Source organism: Oryx dammah, unplaced genomic scaffold (genome assembly GCF_014754425.2).
Source record: "Oryx dammah isolate SB20612 unplaced genomic scaffold, SCBI_Odam_1.1 HiC_scaffold_21, whole genome shotgun sequence".
NCBI classification, from domain to species: Eukaryota; Metazoa; Chordata; class Mammalia; order Artiodactyla; family Bovidae; genus Oryx; species Oryx dammah.
This window is the reverse complement of record NW_024070205.1, coordinates 54,294,435-54,315,795: the sequence shown is the minus strand read 5'-3', so window position 1 is coordinate 54,315,795 and position 21,361 is coordinate 54,294,435. Positions and strand designations below refer to the sequence as shown.

The window sequence follows — 21,361 nt, the reverse complement described above, 5'->3', positions numbered from 1 at the left end:
TGTTAGAATTTTTAAGAATCAAGAGACTTAGAGGAATTTTTAAAATAATTTTTATTTATTAATATTTTTAGTTTTGGCTGTGCTGGGTCCTCACTGCTGTGCAGGCTACTTGTGGCGCGAGGGCTTCTCACAGTGGTGGCTTCTCTGGTTTTGGAGCACAGGTTCTAGAGTACGTGGGCTTCAGCAGTTGTGATTCCCAGGCTCTAGACAACAGGCTCAATAGTTGTGACACATGGGCATGTGGGATCCTTCTGGGCCATGGATTGAACCCATCTCTCCTGTACTGGCAGGCAGGTTCTTCACCACTGAGCCACCAGGGAAGTCCAAGAAGAGATTTATTCAGAAAATTATGAGATATTCCTCCTCATTCTGCCAATGTGAATTGCCTTGATATACTTTACTTATATAACAATATATTCTGAAAAATCATCAGTTCATGGAGATTTTCCTATTACCTATAGTATACTATAGTGTTACTCAGCCAACCTACATATGGCAGTTAGTTGGTTCTAGTACTTTATTATTACAGATTATACAGAAATAAACAACCTGGTATATATACAAATGTTTTCTTCATATTACTGGAGGTATATCTTGAGAATAAACTCCTGAAGTGAGATTGCTGGACCTGAGAATAAATGTGTATTCCTGTTGTTATTGTTGATTAATCCTGAACTCCCCTTCAAAGGGACTGTATTATTTTGTACTTCCGCCAGCAGTGGATGAGAATCTGTCAGCCTCAGTTAAAGTAGTTCTAGACTATCTCTTCACATGTTTAAGAGCTACTGGTACATCTCTGTATGTCTGTATGTGTGTGTGTACTGTCTGGTCATGTTTTTTGCTCAAACTTTTAATATGCCTGTGGTCTTTGTTGAGGCAACTCAAAATTTTTACTTCTATATTAAGGATGTTAGGCCCTTGTCTTTTTTACTTTGATTATGGCTTTTTTTTTTTTTCTTTTTTGACAGTCAAAAGTGGTTTCTTATCCAATATCCAAAGTCAGTGATAGATTTTCTTTCTTTGAGACTATGTTTCTCCCAGTTTAGTTCAGTTGTGTGTGACACTTTGAGACCCTATAGACTGCAGCATGCCATCACCAACTCCCAGAGCTTATTCAAACTCACATCCATCAAGCTGGTGATACCATCCAACCATCTCATCCTCTGTCGTCCCCTTCTCCTGCGTTCAATCTTTCCCAGCATCACGGTCTTTTCTAATAAGTCAATTCTTCGCATCAGGTAGCCAAAGTATTGGAGCTGCAGCTTTAGTCCTTCCAATTGAATATTCAGGAGTGAGTTCCTCTAGGATGGACTGGTTTGATCTCCTTGCAGTCCAAGGGACTCTCAAGAGTCTTCTCCAACACACCTTTCAAAAGCATCAATTCTTCCACACTCAGCTTTCTTTATGGTCCAACTCTCACATCCATACATGACTAAGGGAAAAATCATAGTTTTGACTACACAGACCTTTGTTGGCAAAGCAATGTCTCTGCTTTTTAATATGCTATCTAGGTCTGTCATAGATTTTCTTCCAAGGAGCAAGTGTCTTTTAATTTTATGGCTGCAGTCACCATGTTCTTCCTAACTGAACACTAAAACTAGTTTTACCTTTGGATGAATTAGTTTCATAATCTATAATCATCCAGCTCTTTTAGTTGAAGTGAGTCAAAGGGATGACATTTCTTTCCTTGTTACCAGCAAACTTTTCTGCCTCAGACCACATTAAAATCTAACTAGTAAATATATTTCTAACAATGTAATACAAAGGCAGTGATTTCAAACTGAAAGATAATTTATTCAGCTTAACTATTCTATAATTCAAGGTAGGGTGAAAACATTCCATCACATGAAGATTGAGTTTTACCCTCTTTGTTGTTGTTTAGTCCAACTCTTTTGCAAGCCCATTACCCTCTTTATACCTTATTAAAGACTATCTGCAAGTTGACTATAATTGAAGATTACAAATGATATAGAAAGGTATATATATATATATAGCTTGATATATCAAGCTATTTCATGATAGTTTCCAAGATGCTCTCTCCCTGTATCACTAACTACTACACACTCTGAGTCTCAGTTCCAGCTAGATTACTTGTGCTGAAATTGCTTAGCCTTTTTTTGTTCATCCATAATTTTTAAGAAAAAAATTCTTAAAGAGATGGGATACTCAGATCACCTTACCTGTCTCCTGAGAAACCTGTATGTGGGTCAAGAAGCAACATTTAGAACCAGACATGGAACAGCTGTCTGGTTCAGAATTGGGAAAGGAGTGTGACAAGGCTGCTGTATATTGTCACCCTGCTTATTTAACTTATATGCAAAGTACATCATGCAAAATGCTAGGCTAGATGAAACACAAGGTGGAATGAAGATTGCTGGGAGAAATATCAATAACCTCAGATATGCAGCTAACACCACCATTATGGCAGAAAGTGAAAAGGAACTGAGGAGTCTCTTGATGAAAGTGAAAGAGGAGAGTGAAAAAGCTGGCTTAAAAATCAACATTCAAAAAACAAAGATCATGGCAAGCAGTCCCATCACTTCATGAAAAATAGTTGGGGCAACAATGGAAACAGTGACAGACTTCATTTTCTTCGGCTCCAAAATCACTGTGGATGGTGACTGCAGCCATGAAATTAAAAGGCACTTGCTCCTTGGAAGAAAAGCTATGACAAATCTAGAGCGTGTATTAAAAAGCAGAGATGTCACTTGGCTGACAAAGGTCTGTATAGTCAAAGCTATGGTTTTCCCAGTAGTCATGTAGATATGGGAGTTGGATCATAAAGAAGGCTGAGTGCTGAAGAATCAATGCTTTTTAATTACAGTGCTGGAGAAGACTCTTGAGAGTCCCTTGGACTGCAAGGAGATCAAATCAGTCAATCCTAAAGGAAATCAACCCTGAGTATTCACTGGAAGGACTGATGATGAAGCTGAAGCTCTAATACTTTGTCCACCTGATGTGAAGAGCCAACTCACTGGAAAAGACCCTGATGCCAGGAAAGACTGAAGGCAAGAGAATAAGAGGGCAGCAGGGGATGAGATGGTTAGATAGCATCATCAACTCAATGGACATGAATCTGAGCAAACTCCAGGAGAAACTGGAGGACAGCGAGCCTGGCGTGCTGCAGTTCATGGGGTCACAAACAGTCAGACATGACCAAGCAACTCAACAACAACATCTCTAACCATAATTATGTACTGTTGGCTTTGTCTCATTGACTGCATATTAAGCAACTTGAAAGACAAATCTGGATAATGGTTCATTATTGAATTATGTGGCATTAGTATATACAGATCTTTTTAAAATTAATTTGAATTTCACAGCTCTAAAGATTTTATTATGTTCTAGTAGACAAATGGCTAGACTATATAGTATATATAGCCAGATAGATGTACTGTCTTACATGACATGTGCGTGAAAGAAGATAAAATAATAGTATAATACCACACCAGCTATAGCTCCTGGGTTACATGAGAAAGGCAGCATGTTTGTGTACCAAAAGTAAAACCATATAATTAGACATCAAAGCACTATGTTAAAAGATTTCTAAATGTAAAACTGAAATATTCAACTATATAAAGTAATATGAGAAAAAGTAATTACACTTATAAAATGAAGACTATAATCAGGATAAGAAATGATCATACATGATCTGGTATAAACTAAGCTTTTCCAACCAGAACTAAATAATTTGCTCTTAGTTCTAGGGCAAGGATCAAAAATAACAAATGTTCTTCTATGTGGAAGTGCTGCATAAATAACAAATATTCAACACTTACAGAACACTTAAAATGTGCCAGGCACTGTTCTAATTCTTTATATGTATCAACTAATTTAATCCACATAAGAACTCTATGACACAGGTGTTAATTTCAGTCCCATTTACTTAGAGGTGAAACTGAAATCCAAAAAAGTTAAGTAACCTGTTCTTTATTACACAGTAGTCTGGTCCTAGAGTACATGTTTTTAACCACCTTGTCTCATTTGCCATTTTTGTAATTTAATTGTCCATAAAGCCAATAAAGGCTAAAAAAAGACGGGCTTTCCTGGTACTCAGCAGGTAAAGAATCCGCCTGCAATGCAGGAGACCTCGGTTCAACTCCTGGGTCAGGAAGATACCCTGGGGAAGGGATAGGGTACCCACTCCAGTATTCTTGGGTTTCCCTGGTAGTTCATATTGTAAAGAATTCATCTTCAACGCAGAAGACCTGGGTTTGATCCCTGGGTTGGGAAGACCCCCTAGAGGAGAGCATGGCAACCCACTCCAGAATTCTTGCCTGGAGAATCCCCATGGACAGAGGAGCCTGAGGGCTACAGTCCATGGGGTCGTAAAGAGTCAGACAGGAGCAACTAAGCACAGCACAGCCTAAAAGGTACTGCGGGATAGTCTCTACCTTACGATCGTTAACGTAAGCTCTTTGCCACGTACATGTTTACAGGCTCTGAGGATTAGGACAGGCACATCTTTGTGGAGCCATTACTTTCACCTCACACTTTTCAATACAGAAAACTCTGTGTGCTACAGCTAACTGTCCAAAGCAGGATTTCTCAACCAGGGTTCTGGAGAATGCTAGGGATGTGCTGGTGGTGTGGCTTGGCAGCTCCATAAAAGACAGTGATCAAGGCTAAGCACCATCTAAACTTCGTGCGCTTAGCAACATAGGTTCACAGAGATGGTCGGAGACTGGGCCATCCGTATAGCAACTTTATTCCAGGTCTCTGAGCCTCATGTGGTGGTGGGCAGTAAGATCATGTTCCTTCGGCTGGATCCATTTTTAGCTCTTTATGCGAGAAAGGGGCAGCCTTTGGCCGCTGGTAAGCTCCACTCTGCAAGGAGGAAGGCAGCCTGATGATGTCAGTGTCTTCGGATTGACCCCAACCTCCACCTGCAGCAAACATGTCCTACTGCTTTCAAAGAAAAGTAGAGGGAATTATTTGATTCAGTGTGGCTTCTGAAGAAGAGCTATGAGTTAGAAGAACAGGATCCAAGCTGAAGCCTACAGATAATTCTGGTTAGGTAACAAGAGTGAATCATAAACTCCAGGGTCATTTTATTGCACTAGAGCCCCAAAGTCCATCTTGGTGATGAAAGCTATTTATCAGTAGTCTGTATTTGGACTGGTATTCCAAGTTGTCCTATTTCATTGTGCCTCAACTGTGGAAAATAATCTATGAATGCAGCTAGGGTGGTGGTTTAGTCGCTAAGCCATGTCCGACTCTTTGCAACCCAATGGACTGTAGCCTGCCAGGCTCCTCTATCCGTGGGATTCTCCAGGCAAGAATACTGAAGTGGGTTGCCATGCCCTCCTCTGGGGGATCTTTCTGACCCAGGGATCAAACTCACATCTCTTATGTCTCCTGAGTTGGCAAGCGGATTCTTTACCACTAGTACCACCTGCGAAGCCCAAGATTCAGGGTAAGAAATTAAAAATGCTCTACTTTTTAAATTTCTTCAATAATAAGCTGACACTGATGACATTTCACGTGATCCTGAAGGTTTTGTGATAAACATAACTTCTCTATTGAGTCTCCAGGTTTAGTCAATCAATGCCATGTAGCATTTGTGAGTTCTGTAAAAGGTGGTGAAAGTCAAGAAAACTGCTGCAAAGGCCCCAAACAAGTCAAGGTCAAATGGATTCAATGTCCAGTCTTCATCTCTGTCTCTGAAGAACTTTTCTGAGGTGTCCATTAACAGTTGGCCCCCCTCCTGTTGAAGAACATCCTGACATGTCACAACTCACAGCTTTCTTCACAGAGAGATGCTGCTGTCAAAACTGTTGCAGATGAAATGTAAAGTAGTTGTGGCTGCTGCTGCTAAGTCACTTCAGTAGCATCCGACTCTGTGCAACCCCATAGACGGCAGCCCATCAGGCTCCCCTGTCCCTGGGATTCTCCAGACAAGAATACTGGAGTGGGCTGCCATTTCCTTCTTCAATGCATGAAAGTGAAAAGTGAAAGTGAAGTCCCTTAGTTGTACCCGATTCTTAGCGACCCCATGCACTGCAGCCTATCAGGCTTCTCCATCCATGGGATTTTCCAGGCAAGAGTAATGGAGTGGGTTGCCACTGTATCACAATAATAGCCAAGTTTATTAAACAAAGACAAATTGTACCCAGAATTAAACAAACAAAAAATGGGTGAAAATGTCTGATCTAATAGCTCTTGGCTAACTGTATTATAGCCTCTGTACGGGGGTGGGGGTGTGGCAGTGTGCCAGGCTTCGAATCCCCAGACTACTGGTGCCGTGTCCAGCAACGGGTAACGTTTCCCGCCTGCAGTTGGCACCAGGAGAAGTGGAGCAGCAGCTGCGGCCCCTCATTCCACACCTACAACTGCTCTATCTCAAGGGAAAATGATAACACTGCAGATCCTGGCATGAGAAGGAGCTCCTCACATGGAGTGGTTCTCTGTGAGGGGCCAAGACACTCTGGACAAGAAAGATTATGGAGAACCAGACTAGGAACAGACTGCCTGCCCAGGGACCAGGAGTCTGTGTGGTTAATTCCACAGAAGAAAACAAAGGTTACAAGGAAACTGAAGTCAGTGAAACTCCATAAGATCCTGTCCTCATATGATTTTTCCTTCTGGCCTAAAACAGAAAATGGCATGATGGTCTTTGCACCAAAAAAGTAGTACATCATCACCTAGCCAAGAATCCTAAAGAGGCAATGCCTTTTTAGAAAATTACTGAGTATTACATCTTTTGAAAAACATGGTGATTTCAATGTGCTTATTGAGTTCATCTTACTTGCTTGACATTTTATGTCATATTATACAGACGTTCCCACAGGCACTGGTCTACAGTGAGAGGTGAATTGGTCCTTATTTTGCCTTGGTGATCTGGAAATTAAATATCACTAGCAAAAAGTAGATTAAATTTTTATCCACACTTGGAGCAGAGTTCAATGAAGTGTTCAAAATGTACACTGAGCAATATCATATATTTACGTGATAACACATTTAATCTGTTTTCTTTGCTTTAGATTTATCAGACTTGTAACTAAACTCACATATCTAGTACTATTGACAGATTCTGTCATCCAATTTTTTAAGTGCACATTTCTTCGTGCTGCTAAAGTGTAATTTTAAAAAGGACATATGTGATAATATTTTGCATTTAAGTAGCATTTTTTCTTTTAAGAAAAAATGATTTAGTTATTTGAGGATAATCTTAAACACAATTTAAGGTAACAATACTGATCAAACAGGCCACAATATTTGGCAGATAGGTAGCACATTAAATGTGTCTTCAAATTCTGGCTATAGATAATCTTTACAACTGATATTGGATATAGATAAAAAAGTTATGGAGAGGCCACTTATTTGTTTTTGAAATGCTGAATTTAGGTTAGAGGTAGAAATTGTGGTAAAATATTAAAATACATACACAATTTCTTTTAGCTAGTAATTTATCATTTAGCAGTTGAGGAACATAGGTTCCTTTAAGCTTTCAAGGAAAAGGGTTTCCCCTGTTGGCTCACTGGATAGGAATCTGCCTGCCAATGCAGGGGATACAGGTTCAATCCCTGATCCACGAAGATCCCACATGCTGTGGAGCAACTAAGCCCCACACCACAGTTACTGAGCCTGTGCTCTACAGCCCAGGAGCTACAACTACTCCACCCAGGTGCCAGAGTCTGTGCTCAACAACAAGAGAAGCCGCTGCAATAAGAAGCCTGCACACTGCAACTAGAGAGTAGCCCTTACTCTCCGGAACTAGAGAACAGCCTACCATGCACAGTCAAAAATAAATAAATAATTTACCAAAAAAAAAGAAAAGAAAAAGAGTTTGAAAAATCATAAGATGTCTGTTCATTTTTAAAACTGCTTTAAAATTCTGGGGGGAAAAATCTTTAATGGCCATTATCATTTAAATAATAAATTAAAATCATACCTGCCTGAAGTTGTTCACCTTCATTAAGAGTATATCAATTGTCACTATACCTAATTTTGGAAAAAAAAATATGTAATAAACACACATCTACAAAGTCTGGAAGGAGCCAGTAGGCATGTGCTTCATGTCAGAAATGCTAGTTTGAAAAGGGCAATCCATCATTCCCTACAGGAAGCAAGGAAGAGTTCCTCACAGGTGTCTGAGTCAAAAGGCTGAACTGGAGAGTACTTTTAAGAAAGAGTAAGCTAGATGTTGCTGGGTGCTTTGAAGATGAGGGCTGCAAAATGTAATCTACTTAACAGACATCTCATATGACTTAGTCTCTGCAAAACTCTAAAGAAAACCCTTTAATTTCAAGTGACAGGATACTTGCATTTATAAGGAAAAAAAAAAAAAAAGCTGTAAAAGGAAATCTTGAAATGTTTCCCAACCGGCTTAAGCTTGAAAGTGAGAAAAAATATTAATATCAGTAAGTCTCAAGTCTTATTAAAAACTAGCCTGGAGAACCACAGAACAAAATCAAACAGTATTTTCTTTTGCTTTAGATACAAGTAAGGGCATCTCAGGTGGTGCTGGTGGTAAAGAACCCACCTGACAATACAGGAGACAGAAGAGACATGGGTTCAATCTCTGAGTCTGGAAGATCCGCTGGAGGAGAGCAGGGCAACCCCCTCCAGTATTCTTGCCTGGAGAATCCCACGGACAGAGGAGCCTGGCAAGCTACAGCCCACAGGGCTGCACAGAGTTGGATACAACTGAAGAGATACATAAACAAATAAATGCCTGAGTGAGGAATGCTTTCTCTGATTCTTCTCTCCAATTTGAGAACTTGAGACTCTGGGAGAAGAAAAAGAACTTAGAGAGCTCTGACCTAACCATACTCTTAAGATGATAATCACCACTGTGCCCCGAGGCACATTCTGGATTTCTATGAAAGAAGGATGCCCTGATATTCACAAGAAAGCAATGAACACTTTGCTGCAATTTGCAACTTCTTATATGTGTAAGCAAGAAAAACCTCATTTCAGCTAAAAATGAAATCCATGTTTGCTTCTCTTGAGTTCAACTCAGAACTGAGTATTTGTACAGCAAAAACCATGTACAAGTTTCACACTGAAGAGGTAAATTTCATTATTTTCAGCTTCAAAAATAAACATGTTTTATGTATGATTAAGTCTAAGAGCTAAAGAAACTAACACATTTGTGAAAATTTTGAAACTAAGCCTATATTTGAGTTTAATCATATCATTCAGTAAGAAAGTGTGTTTTTTTTTTAAATCTTGAAAATTTTGTCTTCTTCTATTCATATTTCTTGGGCTTATGATTTTAATAGCTTTATATTCATACTGGCAAATTTTCAGGCCAATAAAACAGGTTGTACATTTACATCCTTGATTTAAAATCTACCAAGCCTACTTTTTAAACCTAAAGGAAATTAGTCCTGAATATTCATTGGAAGGACTGATGCTGAAGCTGAAATTCCAATACTTTGGCCACCTGATGTGAAGAACTTACTCATTGGAAAAGACCCTGATGCTGGGAAAGATTGAAGGCAGGAGGAGAAGGGGATGACAGAGGATGAAACAGTTGGATGGCATCACCGACTCGATGGACATGAGCTTGAGCAAGCTCCGGGAGTTGGTGATGGACAGGGAAGCCTGGCGTGCTGCAGTCCATGGGGTCACAAAGAGTTGGACATAACTGAGTGATTGAACTGAAGCCTACCTTTAGAAAAATTAAACCCTATTTTGGCTCAAGCCAATTATTTAACAAAAATTTATGTTTTCCATATGAATTTTTAAATTTTTGAAAAGGAAAGAGATGAATATTAAAAAGAAAGATAATACCTACCCCCTACTCTCCACCTACCCGAATCAAAGGTTGGTTAAAAAGTCACTTTCCATTTGAAATGGGAAAAAACTATTCTGGGTCACAAATCTACATACCATTCCTTATTCCTCTTTAGCCTCACAGCAGTGTTGGTTAACACAACTGTATACATTTATCAACAAACATAAATTGCACACTAAAAAGGGTGAATTCTGTATATATAAATAGAATCTCATAGACTCGACTTTGTAAACAAATCACAAGAAACTTATAATTCAATAAATTATATACAAACAAAGATAATAAATAAAAAGAGAAAAATCACAACAATTTCTAGAACCATCTTGCCACCAAAATGCAGACACAGCCTGGGCATCACTGAAATCTTGGACTCTCTCAGTATAACAGGGAAAAGAAAATGTTTCCTGATTTCCAGTTAAGTAAAAAGTTAAATGCCATCTTGCTACGTCAATGAATATTATTTTAAAAGTTATTTTTTAATGACACTTATGGCTCAGATGATAAAAAATCTGCCTGCAATGTGGGAGACCCAGGTTCAATCCCTGGGTCAGGAAGATCCCCTGGAGAAGGGAATTGCTACCCACTCCAGTATTCCTGCTTGGAGAATTCCATGGACAGAGGCTACAAGCCATGGGGTCACAAGGAGTCAGACACTACTGGACAACTGACACTAACACATAGGCCCTGAACAATAATGATCCCAAACTAAATACAGTTAATTAAACTACATGTACTTTTTTGAAAATTTAGAGACTAGAAGGATTCAGTAAGCTTTCTCTACCTTTAAAGTGAATTATCACAATACTATATCAAAATACAAAAATCTATTAAGTTTAGGTTTAATCTTACATAGCAAATGGATTTAATTTATGGTAAAAGTTTCTTTCAACTCAGCAATCTGAAATCCATAAAAATCTTGATCTGTCTGTATAACAAATATGTGGACAACCAAATCAGAAATTTATAGTAGCGGAAGCTTTAGCAATTACAATACATGGGTTGAAAACAGAATTACAACTGTTTAGTTAAGTAAAACAGCAAGAAAATTTCTCTCACAATCTCAGCAATTTTGACATTTTCTACATATGTAACAAAAGCAAGAAGAATACATCTCTCTTCATAAAGTAAGGTATATTAGGAATAATGCCCTTATACTGAAAGACACATTATTAACAATAATAGCTACCATCGACAGTAATTTTCCCAGTAATCCTATACTGTAGTATTGTTACCTTCATTGAAAGGTGATGATGATGAAAATAACCACCTCACTAATATTCAGCATATGACAGGGACTGGGCTAAAAGCTTTAGAGGCAGCACCTTATTTAATCTTCACAGGAACCTTATGAGGTAGACATGATTATCAACTCATTTTATGAATGAAAGAGAAACTGAAGTTCAGACTGGTTTAAGAATAGGTGCACTGGGACTTCTCTGGTGGTCTAGTGTTTAAGGCTCCTCTGTGCCAATGCGGGGTAGGGGTAGGGGGGCAGGTTTGATCCCTGGTCAGGGAACTAGATTCCATATGCCACAACTAAGAGTTCACACGGCAAAACTAAGAGTTTGCATGCCACAGCTAAAGATCCTGCATGCTGCAACTATGACCCTACGCAGCCAAATAAACAAATAATAAAAATGAAATAAAAAAAAAAAAAAGAAAGAAACAGAACAGGTGCAACTAGTAATGTTCTAAGATTAGACTCAAGTCCAGTGTCTGTTGGTTTGAACCTACATACCCCATAACGCCTCCACCCCAAGGGGCATAATAAACACTGAAATATTACTATTATTCTTATATTACTTTATTGCACTTCACAGATATTGTATTTTTTACAAACTGAACATTTGTGGTAACCCTGTGTCAAGCAACCCTGTGCTTCCCTGGTGGCTCAGGCGGTAAAGTGTCTGTCTACAATGTGGGAAACCTGGTTCCGATCCCTGGGTCGGGAAGATCCCCTGGAGAAGGAAATGGCAATCCACTCCAGTACTATTGCCTGGAAAATCCCATGGACAGAGGAGCCTGGTAGGCTACAGTCCATGGGGTCGCAAAGAGTCGGACACAACTGAGCACACTTTCTTTTCTGTCTCAAGCAAGTCTACTGGTGCCATTTTTCTAACAGCATTTGTTCACCTCCTGGCTCGGTGTCACATTTTGATAATTCTTGCAATATTTCAAACTTTTTCATTACTTCTATATTTTTTACAGTGACTGATGACCTGTGATCTCGGATGTTACTATTGTTAATTGCAGATGTAGTGGAAATAACAAGAGAACTAGAATAAGATGTGGACCCTGAAGATATGACTGGATTGTTCCAATTTCCCAAAACTTTAACAGATGAGGAACTGCTTTGTATAGATGAACAAAGAAAGTGTTTTCTCAAGATGGAATCTACTCCTGGTAAGGATGCCATGAAGACTATTAAAATGACAACAAAAAATTTAGAATGTTATGCAGAATTAGTGGATAAACAGTGGCAAGACTTGAGAATTGACTCCGATTTTGAAAGTTCTACAATGGGTGAAATGCTATTAAATAGCACTGCATGCTACAGAGAAACTGTGAAAGGAAGAGTCAATCTAGGTGGCAAACTTCACTGCTGTCTTAGTTTAAGTTGTCACAGCTGCTCCAGCCTTCAGCAACCAGCACCCTGATGTCAGCAGCCATCAACACAAGACCCTCTAACAGTAAGATTATGACTAGCTAAAGCCTCAGATGATGGTTAGCATTTTTTAGCAATAAAGTATTTTTTATAGCACAGGGAACTACAGTTAATATCTTTTAATACCCTATAATGGAAAATAATCTGAAAAATAATATATGTGCATCACCTTGCTGTGTACTTAAAGCACTGTAAATCAACTATACTTCAATAAAAATATATATATAATGAAATACAAAAATTTTTTTTAGACATAATGCTTATCACACACTTAACAGACTACTGTATATGTAACTTTTACATGCACTGGGAAACCAAAAAATTCGTGTGACTCGCTTTCTTGCAATACTCACTCTATTGTCATCTGGAACTAAACCTGTAGTATTACCAAGGCCTGCCTGTACTTTTGTTACCAGGAAAGTTATCAGGATAACACATAAGTTGTATCTAGCTGTATTTTAAAGCTTTTGGAGTCTATTCTAAAATACATCACAATATATCAGCATATTACACTAAAGTGAATTAACTGACCACAAATGAAAACTGTGTGCTGTATAAGAACAGAACAGAGTGAAACAGTGATGGGAGAAATAAGAAATTTATTCAGCGTGCCTGCTTAGGTTACTGACAGGCAGGGAAGATCAGCTGTAAATAAAAAGCCTCACCATTATTTGCTTTCTTTAAAACAGATGGGAAGAATAAGGCATTTGCTCAGTAGCCATTCTCCCTGGGTCGTTTTTAACGACCAAATTTGATAGTGAACCGAAAAAGAGTCAACACAGCAGGTCTGAGATGGTCACTCTTAGAAAGGCCTGACTACAGGGCAGCCCCTGACTAGCATCTGGGAATCTGGATGTTGGGAGGGTTGCTACTACCCCTGATAAGAATGGTCACTGTGCCTAGATTCTTTTTACAAACAATATGGTTTATGCTGAATTATCTGCTTTCCTTCTGGGAGTCTGGAATTTTGGTCAGTGCTAGGCAGAAGGTGTCTATGTAACAGCTCTGGGCACAGAGTCTCTTATGTGCTTCCCACTTCAAGGGACACTTCACGTGTGTCATTAGAATTTGCCACTAGAGGAAATCAAGTACAAGCTGTGTGGCTCCACTGGGAGAGGACTCCTGGAGGCTTGTAACTGGTTTCCTCTGGACTTCGCTCACATACATTTTCCCTTGGCTGGTTTTGTGCCTGTAGTTCTTTTTCTGGGATAAAGCACAGCTGTGAGTTACAGCAACATGCTGAGTGAGTCCCCCTAGTGAACTCGGAACCTGAGGGTGCTCTTTGGGATGCCAACACAGATAGTAAAATAATTCCAGGCTATACCTATAAAACAGTTACTGCCCATAACATGACCATAAAGTTTTGCCTAAAATGGACATGCACCCTGGAGAGGTTTTACTCCCATTAGCAAATACTAAAGTAAGTTCCAAAAACTTTGACTGTGAATTAAGCCATGGATATTTTTAACAACTGATACTTACCGGGAACTCTGGCAGGAAAGGAATCAGGAGATCCTGCTCCAGCACCACCCTCTTCTTCATCTTCTTCAAATTCCAAATTCTCTTCTTCACCAGGTGCTAAAATTCTTCTACATGCAAAAGGACAGAAAAAACAGTGAGCTACAAAACCAAATATATGAGAGAAGCCAAATAGCTACTCATTTCCCAGGTAAAATGTTGATATAAAAAATGCTGTCATAAAATGCTAATATGTTGGATTAATGATATCAATGATACCAACATTGATATGATACATCCAGAAATATCTGAAAAATAGGTATAAAATAAGATGATAAAATAAGAAGACAAATACTGGTGCTAATTTATTTTACCTTAAAGGGACAGGCTGAACATCAAATGGGAATTCTTTATTATATGTAAGAATATTCTTTAGGACTAGAATAAAAAGAGAAAGACACATGAATTATGTCATGAATCAGAATTTAAAAATTTATTGTAATTGATTTTAGTCAATTTTACCAAGCCTATTAATATGTATGTACACATGTGTGTGTTTGTATGTGTATGTGTGTGTGTGTGTGTGTCTGTGTGTGTGTGTTCAATCACTCATTCATGTCTGATTCTTTGTGACCTCATGGACCACAGCCCACCAGGCTCCTCTGTCCATGGGGGTTTTCCCAAGCAAGACTACTGAAGTGGGTTGCCATTTCTTCTTCCAGAGGATCTTCCAGACCCAGGGATCGAACCTGTGTCTCCTGCATTGCAGGCAAATTCTTTACCGCTGAGCCACTGGGGTGTCTATTAATACTTTAAAAATTCCCAATCTTATCATCCAAAGCCACAATGCACTTGTCCATTGAATATCTTAGCAAAATGAAAATATCCACATTCCCAAGCACCAGTAATTTCAGAGTACTGTCAGAACTCCAAGGAAGGTAACTTCCAGAGTCTCAGAGCGCTTATGGAAAATGAACTCCAAAATAGTTCTCTGTATAAAATTCAAGGTGAGACATAGGGCACTTGAGAAAGACAATAACTCCTCCCTGGAGTACTTTAATTAAAAGACTGGTGTCAAAGACGACCAATGAGAGGGATATGAGCCTATCTTATTCTATGTCTTGATTAGTCTTCCCCTCAACTCCACAAAACTGCTAAAGTTTATAGTAGTGAGGTTATAATTCTCATATACCTTTACCATAGCTTATTATACATAGGTAATGTATACATACATATATGTACATATATGCTTACATACAGGCTCATGCATGCTCAGTCACGTCTGACTCTTTGTGACCCCAGGGATACTGTAGCCTGCCAGGCTTCTTTGTTTATGGGATTCTCCAGGCAAGAAAACTGGAGTGGGTTGCCATTTCCTTCTCCATATATATGCACACACAAACACAAAGAGGGATTTATCCTCAAGAGAAGTCTTCAGACAATCTCTTGTATTACAACCTCCTGTATTATGGTTGTGGTCAGTGATTATATCCAGGCAAGGAAACTTAAAAAGAGAGATGCTCTACAATTCTACCTACATTTGGAGAGGTGCTTCATATCTGGTCTTATGGATTGCCAGTATCTACCCGCAGTTATATGAAGGTAATGGCATTAATTGTACAATCCAAAATGTTTCTGTGAGTTTATACTCAACTTATTCATTCTAATTTTGGACTCTTGCAGTTTAGAGCTGAAACAGGTATGGATGTTGTCATCCTCAAAAAGGAAATCCCTGAGTACAGGTTGCAATTACATGCCTTACTCCCACAGGAGTCAAATGTGTTTATCATACTTCTTCTAATATATGCACTCCTACTAAGCCCTTCAGGGAGAGAAGCCTGAGACTTGTGTCTAAATTTTCACTCATTCGTATTCTCTCTCTCCTTCCAACTCCCACCCTCCTTCCTCTTTCTTTCTTCTTCTCAACAAATGTGTACTGAGTGCTAAGATATGGCAGTGACAGAGACAGAGTGTTCTCACCTTCAAATGGATCTTAGCCCTAGCCAGGAAAAGCAGACAACGGTGGTGGTTTAGTCGGTAAGTCGTGTCCAACTCCTGCGACCCCGTGGACTATAGCCTGCCAGCCTCCTCTGTCCATGGGGATTCTCTAGGCAAGAATACTGGAGTGGGTTGCCAGTTCCTTCTCCAGGGGATAAGCAGACAATAACAAGCCACAAAATGAACACAATGATGTTAAGACTGTGGCTGAAGGACCCAGAGGATGCTTGTGTGAGTGGAGTAGAGGGATTACTTCAGCTGAAGTGAACAGGGTAGGCCGCTCAAACCTGAATTATTAGAACACATTTGAGCCATGACCTGGATGAGAAGAAATGTCCACAAGCAGCTCTGGGCAAGGGCTCTCCAAGTATTAAGAGAACAGGCCAGAGCAACAACAAAGGCTCTGCAGCAGGAGTTTGTTCAAGGAATGGAGAGGACCACAAAGCTGAAGTCTGATAAGCAAAGGGCAAGTGGCAAAAGATCTGAATCAGATCTTAGCCCTCCCACCATGTTAATGACTTGAGCATTCATGTAACTATTCATGTAACTCTGAATCTCGGCTTCTCCAGTTCCAAAATCATATTCTACCTTTCTTCACAGATTGTTGAGAGAATTAAATTAAATAACATGACATGACACTGCATAGGAACACTTACAGCACAAGTAAAGTCTACATTATTATATGTAATTTATTCTGTCCATAGTTCTCCCTATCTGACTGACTAGAATCCTATTATTTTAGATCTAAGAAGGACTATTTTTCAAATTGTAAGAATGTCACCTCTAAACTTGGTGTATGACTGTTATTGTGAGTAAACTATTCATTCAACTCAAATATCAAATAATCACACAGTATTGTTCTAGATGTTGAGAATGGGAAACGGGTGTCAAGATTACGCATATTTATATCAGCAATGACCACATTTTAATAGTGAAAAGGAAAAAGTCAACCCTTAAAATGTAAACAAAACATCAATGAAATAGCTGAAAATCACATTACTTACTAAGAATATCCTGAATTTGTATTATAATAGAAGAATTAAACAGTATTTTCTTTCCTTAGGTATCAAAGTTTTGAAAAGGAAATGTCTGTTTTGGCATAATAGCTTCTTCTTTATTTTATATTTACAAGTATAGAGTATATCAGATGTTTAACTTGAATGAATAATTTTGAAAGAAAAATAATAGCACCTTTCTTGCTTTCTCTAATTGCAGGATGGCTTTCCATTTTCACCAACTGGGGAATAACAGCGATTCTAATGTCCTTTTAAAATAAGATTCTACATAAACTTAACATAGGATTTTTCTTCTAATATGAATCTTGGTATTTTTGGAGGTTGTAGAGAAGAGGAGAAGCTAGTTTATAACTTCATGGAAGGGGTGATCATGAGTGTGGAGTCCACGACTGGGGACTAACTGGTTCATTCAGTAGGAATAAAGCACACAGGCCCACTGAATGCTGACTTGATGGTATCCCCTCTACTGGTGAGCACTCAGCACTCCCAGCCTACTCTCATGGAGCATGGCCTGCCACCCTCTTGAATCTGACATTAAAAATCACACACACACGCCCCAAATGTATTTCTTTTTTTTTCCTTGTAGCTAATTTTCTGTGGTAGGAAAAATGAGCAAGTGCTTCCCATCTGAAAGTTTATTTTAAATTACGGGAAACAATTCCCTGTAGACATTTAACTCTATTCAATTTAAAAATGTGCCAAGTTCATACTATAGGCAAAGCATTGAATGAGGCTCTGTGAGGAAAATACAAAGGTTATTCACAATATTCTTGAGAAAAAAAATAAATATTAGCGAGAATAGTACAGGGCAGACTATGACAGTGGCTATAAAAAGTGCTCCTATAAAGAACATGAGACAGAGTCTAATTACTGCTAAGGAGAGAAGAGAAAGCTTTCAGGGCAAGGTGGGATTTCTTTGGGGCCTTGAAAGTTTAATTAATGGAAGGGAATTCTACAGTTTATGGGGTGGTCATAGGGGGATATGTTTGAGTAAGAAGTAGTGTATTATAAGGATTAACATAAGACGATTAAATTAACTATTACGTTCAGGATCTTAGCTTTAGTATGAATTTCAGATAGGATTACAAAGAGATTTTAAAAATCTTGAAGGAAAAATACATTAGCAAAATAAACCAACTAAGACCAACAAGTTGAAAGATACAGTCATTTGTTAATTTTAACAACAAGAGAGTCTATGCGGTAACAGGAGGAAAAATTGAGTGTGTCCATGGAAAGAAAGACTAAACATCTGATTATAAGTGTTTACAGTCTTTACAGTGAACCTACATTTTCTTATGTTTTATTTGGAAACAAACTGAAAAGAGATGGAAAATAGTTACTAAATGAGGATCCCAAATCCTAATTATTCTTATCATTTAAAATTGAACATTTCTAATTTTCTTCAGAAACATAATATAACTCAGGTATCCTCAATGCAGCTGAAATCTTTTTTTTAAAGAACCCACCTGCCAGTGCAGGAGACACAAGAGATATGGGTTCGATCCCTGGGTTGGGAAGATTCACTGGAGGAGGAAATGGCAACCGACTCCAGTATTCTTGCCTAGAAGATTCCATGGACAGAGGAGCCTGATGGGGTACAGTCCATGGGGGTTACAAGAATCGGACATGCCTGAGTAAGCACAAATGTGTTTTTCTTAAAATAATCTTATATGTAGGCACTTACAAGAGACCAATTATTCTATGATTACATTTATATGAACATTCAGAATAGGCAAATTTATAGAGACAAAAAGTAGATTAGTGGTTGCCTCGGGCTAGGAATCAGGGGAAGCTAGAGAGAAATGAGTGAATGCTAATGGATACAGGGTTTCTTTACGGGGTGATAAAAAATGTCCTAAAATTGACTGTGGTGATATTCAATACTTGTGCCCTTGCTTATATTTCAAACATTTCCTCTAAGAGAACATCATTTGAACGAGCAAAAAAGCTTCACCGAGCACATCCTAACCACCAAAATATTTGAAGGAACTGTTTACTTAAAAATAAAGAAGAAACATTTAGGAAGGAAAATGAGGACAATAAAGAAATATTTTATAAAGCAGTTCAAACAGCTAGACTGCAGTTTTCAGACATTCAGTATAAATAGGCATCAATGACTATAACTTTATACTTTCCAATAGTATCTACTGTAAATGTTTACTAAAGTAATTTTATTATTACTTCAGTAAATAGTAGTCTTATTAAACTGAATAAAACAAAGGCTAAAACAGATAGGTGAGGTACAACATAGAGTCAAATAATTTTTCATTCTGTAATGAAGGTGAGAGGGCTTCCCAGGTAGCAGTGGTAATGAATCCGACTGCCAACGCATGAGATGCAGGTTTGATCCCTCGTTTGGGAAGATACCTTGGAATAGGAAATGGCAACCCACTCCAGTATTCTTGTGTGGAAAACTCCATGGACAGGGGAGTCTGGTAGGTTACAGTCCATGAGGTTGCAAAGAGTCAGACACGACTTGAGCACACAAAGTGAACCAGACAATAATTACTAAAAATATTATAGGAATTACAAAAGCACGAAAAATTACATAGGACTAGATAGTAACAGAAAAGACTCAAATTAGCATCTCTGCTAAATAATCTTAATATCCATAATAGTGTAAACATTTTTCTAAAGCAGTATCAATAAAAAATATGAAATAAAGCTTACTTGGTTCTAGCTTCTTCAGATCTTCCAGTTTAAATTCTTCCTGGGACTGTGTGGACTGAATTTAAAATATGCAAATTACATATTTTTAATAGAAAGACTTCACTGCACCCTATACCTTTTATTATGGCTGACAAAATATTCAAAAAGTAGCCAAAATAAAAGACTCCATCTCTTGCTTTCAAGGTTAAAAAAAATTTCTTTTAATTCCAAATTAGTTTTTGTTTTTTGGGAACATTCTGACTAAAGATATTGAAGAAACAAATTGAAGCCATATCTTTTATTTTTACAGTTTATATAACTTGAACTAATAGATCTTTTAATAGGAGTTTAATCCATGAATTCTTATTATTAAAAAATCCTTTTGAAACTATACTGCTTTTGACATGAATGCCTAACATTTTATCAATAGTTCATATTAATTCCTTTTCCATATATTAAGAAGTTGAGAGGGGGGGAATCTATTTACCTGTAAAGCTGCACTTCGTAATTCCAAGCATGTTGCAATTTTACCTATGGTTTTCTGCAGGAAAAAGAAAAAGTTATAAATACCAAATACATTAGTTGCCAAAAATTGAGTTAATATTTTATTGATAAGTGATCTGTGATTTTATTTTATTTTATTTTTTTTTAATTTTATTTTAATTTTTTTTTTTAATTTATTTGATTTTAAAAGTTAGGTTAAATTTTATTTCTTTTCAGCATCTTGCAGACACTGGAGATGAGAAATAGGAGGCAAAGGGCTGGGACCATGCAGAGAAGGTAAGCATATATTCACTCCTGGTCTAATGTGCCACAACCAATTTTAATCATTTGCTTTGATGAAAGCTTTCTATATGATTTAAAGGGCAATGAAAAGGACTTCAAACATCTCTCCAAGCTTTCCCTTCTCTTCTTCTCCATAAGATCTGATATTAACTAAAAGACTTAAAATCAAAAATATCTGAAAGTTAGCACAATGGTATAATTTAATTTCGACTCTAGTCCAATCTTAACTTGTTCAATTAAATGTATCAGCAATGCTAAGCAAAATCAACACTTGTGATAAATGGTGGCAAACTTTATAGTCAGATCTGAGTTATCAAATAGATATAAATGACAGGGCATAGTCCTTGCCTTTAATAAGCTCATGTTTCTATTAAACATGTAAGACACATACAAAATTACTGTAACATAAAACAGAGGAACTTGGTTTACAGGTGTCAGCAAAGTAAATGCTAATATGCCTGAAGAAATAGGATAGGAATCAAAATTAGGAATCAAGCCCCAGTGACTGGGAGGATTTCTAAAACTGAGTAACTTGGAAAAACATCATAGTTCAGTTGTCTAAAGTCCCAAACTGAAAATAGGGAGATAGGTTTGAAATGTGAAATGTGTGTGCATTGCAGGGGGAGGGGTTATTCTGAAGGGGACCTTCTATGACTAGCGGAGGAATGAATCTGTTATTACTTTAGCAATAAATTACACAGATAGTTTTTGGACAGAAAAATGACTGTCAGATTTGCCCTTTAAGAAAACTGTTGTGGTAACAGTGTCCCTAGGGTAAAGGAGAGAAGGGCAAAGACTAAAGGTTAGATCAAGTTATTTCAACTGTACATGTAATCAGTAGTCAGAAAAAAGAACATGAATGATTAGGGTTGAATTGAAAAGGAGGAGACCCAAAAAACAAATATGCACAAGAGCAGGCAGCTAAATTATCACAAGCAAGACTTTGAAATCTTTCCAAAAAACGATATTTCTTAACTTTCTGTTAGAAATAAACCCTGACCATAAAAGTGAAGTATATATGTACAATATTTGCAATGCCTTCAC

The 21,361-nt window shown here is 37.9% G+C and overlaps 1 protein-coding gene across 1 annotated transcript in view; it reads right to left on the bottom strand.

Annotated features, from left to right (window-relative positions):
* Window positions 1-21,361, bottom strand: part of AIDA (axin interactor, dorsalization associated) — a 47,563-nt gene that overhangs the window by 11,388 nt on the left and 14,814 nt on the right. Inside the window, exons 3-6 of the mRNA XM_040263072.1 lie at window positions 20,019-20,072; window positions 19,553-19,607; window positions 14,243-14,306; window positions 13,893-13,999 (exon numbers count right to left, since the gene is read on the bottom strand). Coding sequence (XP_040119006.1) covers window positions 13,893-13,999; window positions 14,243-14,306; window positions 19,553-19,607; window positions 20,019-20,072 — 280 coding nt within the window. The remainder of the gene's footprint in view (window positions 1-13,892; window positions 14,000-14,242; window positions 14,307-19,552; window positions 19,608-20,018; window positions 20,073-21,361) is intronic.